At 35.1% G+C, this 15163-nt stretch overlaps 1 protein-coding gene across 6 annotated transcripts in view; it reads right to left on the bottom strand.

Moving 5' to 3' along the window:
• Window positions 1–3646: 3646 nt before the first annotated feature.
• Window positions 3647–15163, bottom strand: part of ZNF484 (zinc finger protein 484) — a 33823-nt gene continuing 22306 nt past the window's right edge. For all 6 annotated transcript variants that reach the window (XM_065946895.1, XM_065946892.1, XM_065946893.1 and 3 more), the window contains 3 exons: window positions 13136–13262; window positions 12784–12879; window positions 3647–6451 (listed from right to left, as the gene is read on the bottom strand). In XM_065946895.1, coding sequence (XP_065802967.1) covers window positions 4137–6451; window positions 12784–12879; window positions 13136–13262 — 2538 coding nt within the window. In that variant the 3' untranslated portion in view covers window positions 3647–4136. The remainder of the gene's footprint in view (window positions 6452–12783; window positions 12880–13135; window positions 13263–15163) is intronic.

The following is a 15163-nucleotide window of genomic DNA, read 5'->3' on the forward strand; positions in this document are numbered from 1 at the left end:
ATCAGGGCCCAATTCCCAGGTTTACAAAAGCATGATTCCTGGACATATTGTACCGTTCCATGAGAAAAGATGTCAGGGGAAAGTGTTCTGTGAACAAAGTGACTTACAAACGCATGCTCAGAATGGAACTCATTCATAAGTACGGGATTTATTGTAATATATAAAGCTTAACTAGGACTAGAAATTCAGAAACTATGAAAGAAGAGACAGGCATATTTAAACATGTAAAAAAAATTACTTGTGAATGAGAACTATCATATACAAAGTCAAGAGACAATAAGTTTTTTTAAGTTACTACATTTAGTATATAAAGAGCTGTAACATACTGACAAGACAATCCAAAAAGCAAAATTTATGAACAGTTTATAAAGACAACCTGCAAATTAGCAAAGTGGTAAAGGAACTTTTAAACAGGTATATCAATATGTCTGTTAAAATAAAACTAGTTATCACTTTGAAATCATAAAATTCCTCAAGGTTAAAGAATAATAGCTACTTTTAATAGAGGGGAAGGGCACATTTTTATACTATTAGAAATATGAAATATTAGTATTATTCAAGAGAAATCTGGCAACTTCTGTAAAAATAGGAAAACAATCCATCAATCTCATTTTTACAAGGGAAAAGAAGGCTCTGGTAGGTAAGGGCATGATTATGTTGTCCTCTAACCTGTTTTCTGTGCCACCTCTTGAGAATGGTGGATCAGTTTTCCTCGTGGCAAAACTGTCAATAAACAGTGGCAAGTGGTTGAAAAAAATATGGCATATCCACACCATGGGCTCTTCAGTTGGTTAAAAGTACTATTGAGTGCAAAAGATGCAAAAATATATGTTTAACTCTATATTAAGATAATGAAAACACACATATATGTGTGCACAAATAACATTAATGTGTCCATATGTGATCATGTGTAAAAAGAAAAATATAAGAAACTCATCAACATTGCTTATCTGTTGACAGACTGTTGATGGCTGGAGTTACTAAGAATGGAGAAAGTATAAAATTCAAGAGACAAAATATGTCACACTTAATAAAGTTTTGCATGTATGTATATGTGTGTGTGTTTTTAATTAAATGAGAGGCAATTTTTGGACTGGCCTATTTATCCCACTTGTTCTACAGACATGAGCATGAAAACAACGCAATAAACAAGATGAAAAATTGCTTCTAGAGGAAGACTTCTTCCACTGTATCAAATATATAGTTTCCTCCTAGTATTAATTTTGTGGCATTTTAATAAAATGATATATTCTTAGAAGATTTACTTTTCTTAGTTATTTATCTATTGTCAGTAAGGTGTAACTCATGGACAAAGACATATACAAATTACAATAATCATAGGGCCTCTCTATTGTGTATGCTTAGTCACTCAGTTATGTACAACTCTTTGCATCCCCAGGGAGAGCAGCCCACCAGGCTCCTCTGTCCAGGGGGATTCTCCAGGCAAGCATACTGGAGTGGGTTGCCATGCTCTCCTCCAGGGGGTCTTCCAAACCCAGGTCTCCTGCACTGCAGGTGAATTCTTATCTATCTGAGCCACCAGGGAAGCCTTTTTAAAAATATAATTATAAATTATATAAATTATAAATGAATAATTTCTAATTCTGACTTGTGTGAGAAGACGTTCTCACTTTTAAGAAATAGACAATTTTACTTGTGTATAAATACAGAATACCAAAAACTGATTTATGAAAGAAAATATCCCCATATTTAGTGCATTAATCTTCCTCTAACAGAAATTTTCTGATAACATCCAACTGTGGAGTTCTCTAGTTATTGCTTTTATAGATTTTTCCCTCCAAAACGAGTTTCTCTAATGAAGTATAATTTGTGAATGCACTTCTACTCAAATTTAATCAGACAAAGTACTCCCCCCTATGAATTACCTGATGCATAAATATTGATTTGAGTGAAAGCTTTCTCATACTTACTGAATTCACAGAACAAGATTCTTTTTTGAAAAATTAACATAAACTGCACTTTAATTTAAAAATTTATATTTTAAGCTGTCTTAAAATAGTTTTGCTGTAAATACAAGTAAACTGTATTACAGTACTGTCATAAAAAGATATGGCTAACTCACACTACTTTCCCTAGTCAAGTCTGTACCCTACATCTCCCTCAATCAGTTTATACTGACCTTGGGATTTACCTACTTAAGATTTAGTTCTCATATTCCACTGATAATTTTCCATCATCCATTCCTCAATTAATTCCCAAGTATCCTTTGAGATACAGGGAGGCCCACAAAACAGTCTTCCTTTGTCCTAGGAATTAACAGTATGTTTACAAAAGGAAAAGTGTCTCTTTTTTGGGGGGGAGGGTCTTAGTAATAAAGGACTGTATTTTTTTTAATGTATCTTGGAATAAAAAGGTTGAAAATCATCTTTCTGGGTTGACCAAAAAGTTCATTTGTGTTTTTCCATACTATCGCATGGAAAAACAAACATTTTGGCCAACTCAATATTTTTAAGTCACTGACTTCGACACCAGTTTTCATTAACTTAATTTTCTATTGATCATCCAAAGAAAATAAAAACATGCTCTCAAAAGAGAAATCTAAGAGACTCCTTGCCAATCTCCTCCTTTTGCTAAAGTTTGACAGTTACTATAATAAAATTTTATACCACCAGAAGTAATGTTCTCACATTAGTTTATAAAGTGTTTAACACAAGAGTGAATGAAAATTTCTAGCAACAAAAAATGGGAGTAAAACTATCGCTTTTCCAGTAGTCATGTACAGATACGAGAGTTGAACTATAAAAAAGACTGAGCACCAAAGAATTGATGCTTTTGAACTATGGTGCTGGAGAAGATTCAATCTTGAGAGTCCGTTGGACAGCAAGGAGATCAAACCAGTCAATCCTAAAGAAAACCAACCCTGAAGATTCATTGGAAGGACTGATGCTGAAGTTGAAGTTCTAGTACTTTGGTCACTTGATATGCAGAGCTGACTCACTGGAAAAGACCCTGATGCTAGAAAGATTGAAGGCAAAAGGAGAATGGGTTGACAGAGATGGTTAGCTAGCATCACCAACTCAATAGATATGAATTTTAGCCAATTCTGGGAGATAATGGGAGAGAGTGGAGCCTGGTCTGCTATAGTACCTGGAGTTGCAGAGAGTGGGACATGAGTGAACAACAACCACAACAAACTTAGTATGTAATAAATAAGTAGAGAATGCATTAACAAAATTGGAAGGAAAGAATTCTAGGTTTTAAAACTCACTTTCTTAATTTGTCTCTAGAAAAAGAAATCATTTAAAAAGTAGAGGTTTCTGTAAAAGACAGTGAGAATCCAGAGTGCCTAATCTGTAACCTGTGGCTAACTTTCATGATCTCAGAACCAGCTATAGTGTAACAGATAATCTTTGGGGCTGCTGCTTACATTATTGATCACTTTTGGGATATAGTCTGGGAGCATTTTATACCTCTTGGGCATGAGTTACCTACTGCCATGGTAGGGAATTACTAAACAAGGAAACATGTTAGTTATCTAAAGATGCCTGTGAATATTCAGGTAAGTCTGTGGTTTTTGCCAATCTGGAAGTCAAATTATAAATTTTAATTATTAATCCAAATTTCCATACACTAATAAACATTGTAAGCTATAAATAATAGTGACATCCCAAAGAAAAGAAAAAAGTAGAGTCCATCTTTGTATCTTTAATGTCAATTTTCACAAAAACTTCTAGATTCTTTTAATTATACATCTGAATTGTCTATACTGTTGCCTTGATTTCAGTGTCCATAGAGTGCTTGGACAATGAAAAATTTTCTTAGAAATCTACTCAAGAAATTCCTTTGGTCAACATTGAATATTTTTGCTATATAGGGCATGAACAACTCAACAGCCCTGATTTATAAAGCTGCTTATCCAAAACGTGAAATAAGAACTATTGCCAAGTCATCTCCTTGCACATGTACTATTATTTGCAGGTCCTTAAAAATCCCAGTCAAGTATCTGTCAAGTAAACAAGCATGCCATTAATCACTGCTTAAACACTTTCTCCAAAGTGTCTGCCCATATGTATAAAACTGGACATAAGCTATGAGATCCAGATATTCATACTTCTGACTAGATAGAGGAAAATTTACTTTGGTTACCTCTTGCTTTTTAGCCAAGCTATATCTCCTCACAACTTTGTATCCCTACCCCATGATTGTGGCACCGGGCATTCTACTCCCTCAGTATTAGATTTCTGATGTACACTGAATTGTGTTTTCCAGTTAAAGTCTTTCCTAAAGTCACTAGATTTATAAGGTTTCTGTTTAGTATGAATTTTCTGGTGTTTAATAAGATTTGATCTGATAGAGAAGGCCTTTCCACATTCAGTACACATATAAGGTTTCTCTCCTGTGTGAATTCGGTGATGTTCAAGGAGTTGTGACTTCTTAATAAAGGCCTTCCCACAATCACTGCATTTATAGGGTTTCTCTCCAGTATGAATTCTCCTATGTCGATTTAAATGTGACTTCTGGATGAATGACTTCCCACATTCAGTACAAATATAAGGTTTTTCTCCCGTGTGAATTCTCTGATGCATAATGAGTGTTGATTTTCGTGCAAAGGCTTTCCCACATTCACTACACTCATAATGTCTTTCTCCAGTATGAGACTGCTGATGTATATGGAGGCCTGACTTTCGAGTGAAGGCTTTTCCACAGTCATCACATTTATAGGGTTTCTCGCCAGTATGAATTTTCTGGTGTGTAAAGAGATTTGATCTGTCCGTGAAAGCCTTTCCACATTCAGCACATCTGTAGGGTTTCTCTCCTGTGTGAATTTGCTGATGTACATGAAGTTGTGACTTCTTTGTGAAAGATTTCCCACAGTCACTGCATTCGTAAGGTTTCTCTCCAGTATGAATTCTCTCATGTGTAATAAAATGTGACTTGTGGAAGAAGGCCTTCCCACATTCAGTGCAAACATAGGGTTTTTCTCCTTTATGAATTCTCTGGTGCATACTCAGTGTTGACTTCTGAATAAATGCTTTCCCACATTCATTACATTCATAATGTCTCTCTCCAGTGTGACATTTCTGATGTATCCTGAGCCGTGACTTCCAGGTGAATGATTTCCCACAGTCACTGCATTTATAGGGTTTCTCTCCAGTATGAATTTTTTGATGTTTAATGAGATTTGACCTGTCAGTAAAGGCCTTCCCACATTCAGTACATATATAGGGTCTCTCACCAGTATGAATTTTCTGGTGTATAATGAGATTTGTCCTGTGAGTGAAGATCTTCCCACATTCTGAACATATGAAGGGATTCTCCCCTGTGTGAATTCGCTGATGCACATGGAGTTGTGACTTCTTTATAAAGGACTTCCCACAGTCATTGCATTCATAAGGTTTCTCTCCAGTATGAATTCTCTCATGTGTAATAAAATGTGACTTTCGAATAAAGGCTTTCCCACATTCAGTACATACATATGGTTTTTCTCCTGTGTGAATTTTCTGATGCATACTTAGTGTTGATTTTCTTGTGAAAGATTTTCCACACTCAATACATTCAAAGTGCTTCTTGCCAGTATGAGCTTTTTTGTGTATACTGAGATTTGAATTGTGAGAGACATTTTTTCCACATTCACTGTAATCATAGGGGTTTTTTCCTCCAGTAGGAATTCTCTGGAGTCTGAACAGATCTAACTTCTTGATAAAGGCTTTTCCATGTGCACTGCATTTATAGTCAGTCTCCTCAGTATGAGAAGTTTTCTCATGGTTTGAGTTGGAAAATTTCTTCCCAGATTCAGTGCCTACGTAGGGTTTTTCTCTTGTATAAACCTGAGGCACAGCAAATTGGGACTTCTGAGTGAAGATCATCTCACATTTGGTGCACTCATGATGTTTCTCTTCAGTATAAATCCTTTGATGTGCAAAAAGGTGTGTCTTATGGGTGGAGAGTTTTACACAATCAGAAAATAAATGGAAGTCCTCCCCAGTATGATGTTTTTGATGCTGAATGAGAGCTTGCTTACTCAGAAGTTTCTTACATTGATTATATTCACAAGCATTCATTTCTGTATGAGAATTCATATGAGTAAAAGTATTAACATATCCAATAATCTTATCAAAATTTTCTGTTGCACTGTTTCTATTACAATTACATAAGCTTACAATAGGCTTCAATCTCTTTTGAAATGAGTTATAGTTATGGAGTCTTTTTCTTGAAGGAACAAGGTTTGTGTTTACATGAAATTTTTTCCCAATGTCTTTATTATAGTCACAGTTCCCCTTATTAGCTAGTATATCCTTGTTGGTGAAGATGATAGGACTTAAATGTTTGTTCTGGTTTTCCTTTTCTCTTCTTGTCTGTTTATCATCTTGCCAAAATTCTTCTAAAATGGAATATAGGTCATCTCTTGGGAAGAGACGTATTCCCTCAAACCAGACTGAAACATCTTCAGATATTCCCTGTTGTGATGTTTCAAAATCAATATCCTGATCTAAAAAATAAAATACACAAAGAACAGTTAGCAAAACACAGAAGGGATGATAGAGTGGATACAAGGTGAACACAGAAATGGGAGAGGTTCTATATAAATGTAATAACAAATATAGATAAATATATAAAATAAAAATAAATATAATAATCTCTTTCTATGAAATAATATGCAATAATAAAATAAGGCCTTACATTACATTTACTGTCTGATAAACAATAGAATTTAGATGTCTCAGGCATTGTTCTAACTCATTTAAACATCAACATAACCTTTTGCTATTAATATTATTATTGTCCTACTTTACAGATGAGGAAACTGAGCCACAGAAGAGTTAAGTAATGTGCCCAAATCAAATGCTTAGTAATTGGGGAAGACAAGATTCAAACTGAAATATGCTGTTCTGAACATGCAGCAGAACTACATAATAGGTGTTAGAAGAACAAAGTGACAAACCATGTGGCTAAAAAATATTTCTGAGTCTAGATTCTTATTATCCTTCATCTATAAATCTTAATCTCTCTGCTTTCTCTATTCCCTATTAACCACTGTGCCCTAAATACAAATTTATTTATATACAGAAATCTATTGTAGCCTCAGTCATCCTGAATTAGCTTTACCATTACAAACAGTAAATATATATCTATGATTCAATTCTTTATGCCTGGTTTTGGGGTGCAGATACACACATTTTTTTTTCATTTATTTTTATTAGTTGGAGGCTAATTACTTTACAATATTGTAGTGGTTTTTGTCATACATTGACATGAACCAGTCATGGATTTACATGTATTCCCCATCCCGATCCCCCCTCCCACCTCCCTCTCTACCCGATCCCTCTGGGTCTTCCCAGTGCACCAGGCCTGAGCACTTGTCTCATGCATCCAGCCTGGGCTGGTGATCTGTTTCACCCTAGATAATATACATGTTTTGATGCTGTTCTCTCGAAACATCCCACCCTCACCTTCTCCCACAGAGTTCAAAAGTCTGTTCTGTACATCTGTGTCTCTTTTTCTGTTTTGCATATAGGGTTATCATTACCATCTTTCTAAATTCCATATATATGTGTTAGTATACTGTAATGGTCTTTATCTTTCTGGCTTACTTCACTCTGTATAATGGGCTCCAGTTTCATCCATTTCATTAGAACTGATTCAAATGAATTCTTTTTAATGGCTGAGTAATATTCCATGGTGTATATGTACCACAGTTTCCTTATCCATTTGTCTGCTGATGGGCATCTAGGTTGCTTCCATGTCCTGGCTATTATAAACAGTGCTGCGATGAACACTGGGGTGCACGTGTCTCTCTCAGATCTGGTTTCCTTGGTGAGATACACACATTTAATAAGGAAGAATATAACAGCAAAAAGGGCCAACTCAGAAGCAGAGACAGAAACTTTCATTAAAATCTGTCCCCTTCCTTCAACAGTGTTAAGCTTGTAGTCAAGCATGTGTCTGTCTCAAAACAACAGGCATATACAGCCTCATTTGTAGGTAAATCCAGGTAATTCACTTATCACCATTCAAATGAGAGCAGGAATTAAATTTGTTGTAATCAGGTCAGTGTTTTAAGGAAGTAAGTGTGTCTTCCATAACTCTCTTCCCACTGGCTATATTACAGACTTGATAGCTCAGTTCTCTGTTGCTGGTGATGCCCGAGACAAAAGATTAGAAAACTACAGCCCTTAGGCTAAATCCAGGGCAGGTTAATGTTTATGTTCTCTAAGTCACTGTTTCTTGGCGTCTGTCAGTGACAGGAGGTGGGTTTTACTCCAATATACCATTCTTACCTACAATAAGAATCACTAATATCCCCAACTGTGGAATAGTGTATAACACATAGCAGAGTCAGTTCTGATGAGGTGGATGAACCTATAATCTATTATACAGAGTGAAGTGAGTCAAAAAGAGAAAGATAAATATCGTATTCTAATGCATATATACAGAATCTAGAAAAATGGTTCTGAAGAGTTTATTTACAGGGCAGCAATGGAGAAACAGATATAAATAAACTTATGGACACAGGGAGAGCGGAGGAGAGGGTGAGATGCATAGAAAGAGTAACATGGAAACTTACATTACCATGTGTAAAATAAAGAGCCAATGGGAATTTGCTATATGGCTCAGGAAACTCAAACAGGGGTTCTGTATCAACCTAGAGAGGTGGGATGGGGAGGGAGATGGGAGGAGGGTTCAAAAAGGAGGGGATATATGTATACCTATGGCTGATTCATGTTGAGGCTTGACAGAAAACAACAAAATTCTGTAAAGCAATTATCCTTCAATAAAAAAAATTTTTTAAGACATAGTAAAAAAAAAATTAATAAAGTAAAAATAAATAAAGACATAATAGATTCTCAGTAAATACCTATATAAAAATCAGATTACTCTTTAATATAGACACAGTCTAACCTTGTATCCATTTCATTCTATCTCCAGGACCTTATAATGTTTGTAATATCCCCAAACACATTCTTTTAACTTTTATATTTTTGAACTTCCCATGTGGCTGGCGCTAGTGGTAAAGAACCCACCTACCAATCCAGGAGACTTAAGAGACGCGGGTTCAATCCTTGGATTGGGAAGAAGCCCTGGAGAAGGAAATGGCAACTCATTGCAGTATTCTTGCCTGGAGAATTCCATGGACAGAGCCTGATGGGCTATACAGTCCATGGGGTTGCACAGACTTGGACATGACTGAAGTGACTTAGCACACATTACAGTTTTACTCACACATATTAATGTTTTATTTAAGCCTGAGGACCTCTAATATTAGATTCCTAAACATGGCTTTCATCTTTTGCAACTTTTCACTTTCTTTAGCTTATAAACCCACTGCTATGCCTGACAGCATTTACATTATTATCGATGATGTTCAATGTAAAAAATTTGCTCCTGTGGTAAAAAGTTTAATTATTCATAATTTTTCTGTCACAAACTGAATTACCAATTCAATAAAATACAAAGTCATAATTCAGGCCAAAAAAAATGAATGTATGTAAGCTAACTTTCCACCAGTCATTAAAGTCTATTTTATTACTGAATCTAAACATATATTCTTTTCCTTTTCTCCACTAAGCTTCCTTTTCCTGATCCTTTATTCCTTTTCAAAATTCATTTCCTTCATGGATCATTTAGGGTTCTATGCTCTGAAAATGAATTTCAAACCTCAGAAAAACTCTAGGAAGGCTCTCTTTTCTCTTAACTTAAAAATAAACACAGATATTCTGAGCCTTACAAAGTCATATTTAATCGGCATAGATGTTCACAATAATAAATGCTTAATGCTCAAAGGCTTAAATTTTAAACATTTCTTTCAGTTGTCTTCCCTTTCCAATTAAAATTATTGGTCCTTCAAATTACTCTTAGCAGAAAAAATTTCAAATCCCTCTGAAATAGAGCAAAATAACTGCTTCTGCCTATCACCTAAAGAATTTAATTTCACTAAATATTCTCTAGAGAAACATTTTTGAAATAGGTAAAAGACTCTGTTGTCATTCCAATTAATGTCATTTTCTCTCTGTTTTTATGGGTCATAGAGTTAGAAAAGGGAAAAAGCAATGTATGCTGTAATAGGTCCAATAAAAGAAGTAAGTGAAACATGAGAGCAAAGTATAAGTATGTAGATTATCTGAATAGGCAGACAGATCAGAAAATAAAGGGTCAGATACAGGGGAATAATTAAAGAAAATGTTAAAATGAAGCAAACATGATTATGGAAACTAAACAAAGATAAATGTGAATTGCAAATATGAGGCATGTTCTTCCTTTAGTTTATTAATCTATTTAGAGAAGAATTTCTCATATGTTAGGTAATATTTTGCATCATATAGCTATGACAAGATAAGCACAATATTTTAACCAGTAGCACCTAGGAAAAAAATTTTTTTAAGAAGAACCAGCACATCAAAACAGCGTTAGAATAATTCAAGCATAAGTAAATTTAGACATGGTTTTAGGTTTTACTTTTCACTGGAAAGTAAAAGGAGGAGGGCATCTAAATGATAACTTTCTAAAAGAGAAAAACTAGTAGAAAGAGCATAAAGAACTGTTTGAGAAGATGAGTCACAGGGAAAAGCAAAAATATGACAACATTAAAACAATAAACAACAATAAAATATGACAACATTTAGAAAGGTGTGCCACTTGCTTTAGCATGCTGCATTGTAACTGCTCTTCCTTCACACAAGTAGCTGCCTGATGGGGGGCAGCTTATATGCATAAGGTATCAACTGTTCCCCTGAGAGCGTTATACAATGAGAGTCAATCTGATCTGTTTCCTTAATTCTGGTGTCAGTCATGGCTTATGCCAGAACTGAGACAAATGATTCAGTTTGAGAGACATACATAGGTCTTAAGCCACTTTAAGGAGGGCCTAGTCCTTTACATCTGTCCCAGAATACCAACTATAACTTCCAACTTCAATTGGTTAAATATATGACACAGACTTGTGGGAATCAGCAAATGCAGCATAAAGTAGCACAGCTCAAAGTATGTACTCAGCAGCAGGCAGTAAAACCAGAGAACAAGAGAAGACAGACCCCCTTGGTGGTGGTCATCATCCAAAGATCCTGCTTACTAAACAAACTGTAAAGTCACCTGCAGAGGAGCAATGGACTCCCACACCAAACTTGGTTCAGATGTCAAGAGTGATGATTTGACACAACCAATAAGATATGAAAAAGTTCATTACTCATTTAATGAGGCTTTTGTCTAAAAGTGGTTATAAGAGTGAGAAAAGGAAACTGGCTTGGGTTTTTTATAGTAGTTTGGGGATGGTGCTAAGCTGACTGATACAGAGCAACTTCCCACTAGCACTAATGGAGAGAGCATCTGGGTTTTCTTGTAGTCTGCCCAGATGTGGGGCAGAAGATGAAGAGAGAGTGGTGAAGTTTGGAAGCTGTCAGTAGTCAAATACCAAAAATGAAATCAGAATCTATTACAAGGTACATGATAAGATGTTTAAAACATTTTGTTATTAGAAAAACACAAATTAAAACAAATAGAAATAAAAATCCACTAGATTATGAGAAATTATTAAAATATGGGCAGGGATGTGGAGAAACTGATGCCTTTGTATGTTTAGAGGATTGTAGACCAATACATCCAATCTAGAAAACAATATAGTTATACTTGGTGAAATAAAGCATTAGTATATTCATTAATAAAACACTCCCACTACTCTTCCTCAAGAAATTCTTGTTTCCTATAAGAATAGTTCTTGAAGTTCTTGAAATTTATTATAGTACTAGCTACAGTAGCTAGAAAGCTGGACAAGTAAATGTGGCATATATATATATATATATATATATACACACACACACACACACATATATATATCTTATGGAACGTATGCATCAATTAGAAGCAATGAGCAATGAGCTAGAAAAACAGTGTAACATGAACCAATTTAGTGCTGAGAGGAAAAAATAAACTAAGTAGGATATATAGCACAGTACCATTTTTAGAAATTAAAATGACCAACAATTTAAATTTTACAAATACCTGACAAATTCAAGAATAAACTGCAAGCAAACATATAAAATACAGTAGAGCAACTGCCTCTGGGAAGAATAAAAATGAGTAAGGAGTGAGGATTAAAAGGGATAAATAATAAAATAAAACTTTTTTAAAAAATTGTAAAATAGGGGATTCCCTGGCTATCCACTGGTTAGGACTCAGTTTCCACTGCAGGGCATGACGGTTCAATCCCTGGCTGGAGGAACTAAGATCCCTCATGCTGCAGGGTGTGGCCCCCAAAAAATTACAAAAGGATTAAAATAAGAAGCGATCCCCAAATGTAAGTAATGGAAATCTCAAAGTCAACAGTTGAGGGAGAGGCATGGGGGATGATATAATATGGCCATCTCTAGATGACAATTCTGAAGCACCTTAAGGGAAAAGAAAGAAAATGAAGAGAAATAAGCAGGTGAGTGACCCAAAGTAATTTTTTTAAAGGCAATTTTATGAGTACCTGAATGTGTAAGGAAAGGATTTAAGACATTGACAGAGATAAAAAAAAAATTTTTTTTAATGCTATGAAAAGGGAGAAAAAGCAAAACAAAAGAAAAATGATCCTATAGCCAATGTACCAGAAACTGTAGCATATCCCTCTTAAAGAGTCAAGCAAAGAAGACACTGATATTGGAAGGGGCCTTAAGTGGGAATGGCATTTAGATGTCTTAAGAGACCAATATCAGCTCTATCCATGCAGTTTCAAAAGTTCAGAATGTCAGAGAAATATCATATTAAAAGCACTTCAAAGTTGCCAAACTCTGCCAGTAAAACTGTGATTTGGTTATACAATCTCCTATGATTTTGGTTCCTACTCACCTAGACAGCTCTGGCTTGAGGTTTTGTCATTCCACATAAATGGTTCTTCTCCCCACTCCAAGTTGAAAATGACTTCTGGTTTGGGAACTTGACATCCTGATGATAGGAAACAACAAAACCCTCCATTTACTTTTCAGAAAAGTTCATGGGGAACAGAAGTATATTCTTAATGTCCAAAAGAGATGGTTAAAAACATAGAACAAAATAAGGACAAAACTATTACACACTTCAGATGTCCTACAGTCTTTAGAAGTCCCATATACCTTAGAAACACCAGATTTCATAAATCCCACTGAGGAAAAAAAAAATACACTCAATTAGGTACAGCCTTACCCAGTAGAGCTGTGCTTACCCACTGAGATCAAGTTGAAATAGTTTTCCAGCATTACATCCCTGTACAGACTTTTCTGAGCAAGGTCCAATTGTTGCCACTCCTCCCTGCTGAAGTCTACAGATATATCTTTGAAAGACACTGATCCCTGGAAAAACACGTGTTTGTTCAATGAAAAGCATCAGGACGGTAGGATAAGAGCAAGATATTTATGAACTTATTTTTAACAATTTTTAACAGGATATAACATATAAGATTCTCACTAAAAACCTAAATTTGACATTATTATTTCAAGGGGAAAATAAATATTAAAAGTATCAGGTCATTCTTTCTGTGGCTCTAACAATATTCTGGGGTTTTTTTTTTAATCTGTGTGCTGGTTACAAAAGAATAAACTGAAAACTCATCAAGCTGCAAACCTGATTTCTGCATTCTTTTCCATGTATGCCATATTTCATTAACACTTCACTTAGAAAAGCAATGATTTTTCAGATATAGAATCAGAAGCACAAGCAACCAAAGAAAAAATAGATAAATTGGACTTTATTAAAATTTAAAACTTTGTGCTAAAAAGGATACCATTAAGAAAGTGAAAAGATAAGGGAATTTGCTGGCAGTCCAGTGTTACGTCTCTGCACCACCACTTCAGGGGGCATGGATTCAATGCCTGGTAGGGGAACTAAGATCCCCATGCTATACCCAATGGCCAAAAATGAAAAATAAACAAAAATAACAACAACAACAACAAAAAAAAACAGAACAAACAAAAAGTAAATGTTTACTTAAAAAGAAAGTAAAAACAACTCAAAGACTAGGGGAAAATGTCTGCAATCATATATCTGATAAAGGACTTGTGTAAAGAATATATAAATAACTCTTAAAACTCAATAAAAAGATAAATGATCCAATTAAAAATGGACCAAGGGGACTTCCCAAACTCCATGCTCCCAATGCAGGGGGCCTGGGTTCAATCCCTGGTCAGGGAGCTAGATTCCACATGCTGTAAGAAAAGATCCTGGATTCTGCTACAAAGCTCGAACACCCCTCAGGCCAGCTAAGACCTGGCACAGTCAAATAAACAAATAAATGGACCAAGAAGAATATACATATCTCCAAGGAAGATATACAAATGACCAAAAAGCACAAAAGGTTCTCAATACAGGTCAGTATAGTCAAAAGGGATATCAACATTCAAAGAGATACCCCATCAAATTCACTAAGATGATTATAAAATAAAAAATGCTCTGCTTGTATGTATTTGTATTTTTATTATTTTTTCAGCAAAATAATAAATGCAATTAAATCTTGAATTCTGAAATTTAAAAAATGCTCCAATCATTAGTTATTAGTCATCAGGAAAATGCACCTATTAGGATGGCTATAATTATAAAAAACAAAAGGACACATAATATCAAGTACCAGGGGGGCAGTGGAGAAATTAGAACCCTCATATAGTAAAGGTGGGAATATAAAACAGTCTGGCACTTCCTCAAAAGGAGTAATATGAGCTAACCGTTCCACTTCTAGGTGTATACCCAAGAGAAATCAAAACATTCATTCACATAAAACTTATATAGTAATGTTCATAGTAACATTATTCTTAATAATCAGAAACAACCCAGGGTATCAACTAATGATGAATTTCAAAATGTGGTATATTCATAAAAGAGATTATTCAGCCATAGAGAGGAATGAAATACTGATTTATGCTATACCATGAATGAATTTTGAAAATATTATGCTAGGTGAAATAAGCCAATCACAAAAGACCACCTATTATATGATTCCATTTACATGAGATGTCCAGGACAGGCAAACCTATTAGGACAGAAAGAAGATTGCTGGTTGCCCAGGAATGGGGTAATGGAAGGATGTAGTGGGGAGGGAGGTAGTAACAGTTAAAAGGTATGACTTTGGATAGGGGAGGAAAGAAAGTATTCTAAAACTGGATAAAGATTGCACAACTCCATGAATATACTAAAAATGACTGAATGTACACTTTAAATGGACAGTACATATGATATGTTTAGGTGACCCTTTTGAGACACT

The sequence above is a fragment of the Muntiacus reevesi genome, chromosome 10, assembly GCF_963930625.1.
Source record: "Muntiacus reevesi chromosome 10, mMunRee1.1, whole genome shotgun sequence".
Classification (NCBI taxonomy): Eukaryota; Metazoa; Chordata; class Mammalia; order Artiodactyla; family Cervidae; genus Muntiacus; species Muntiacus reevesi.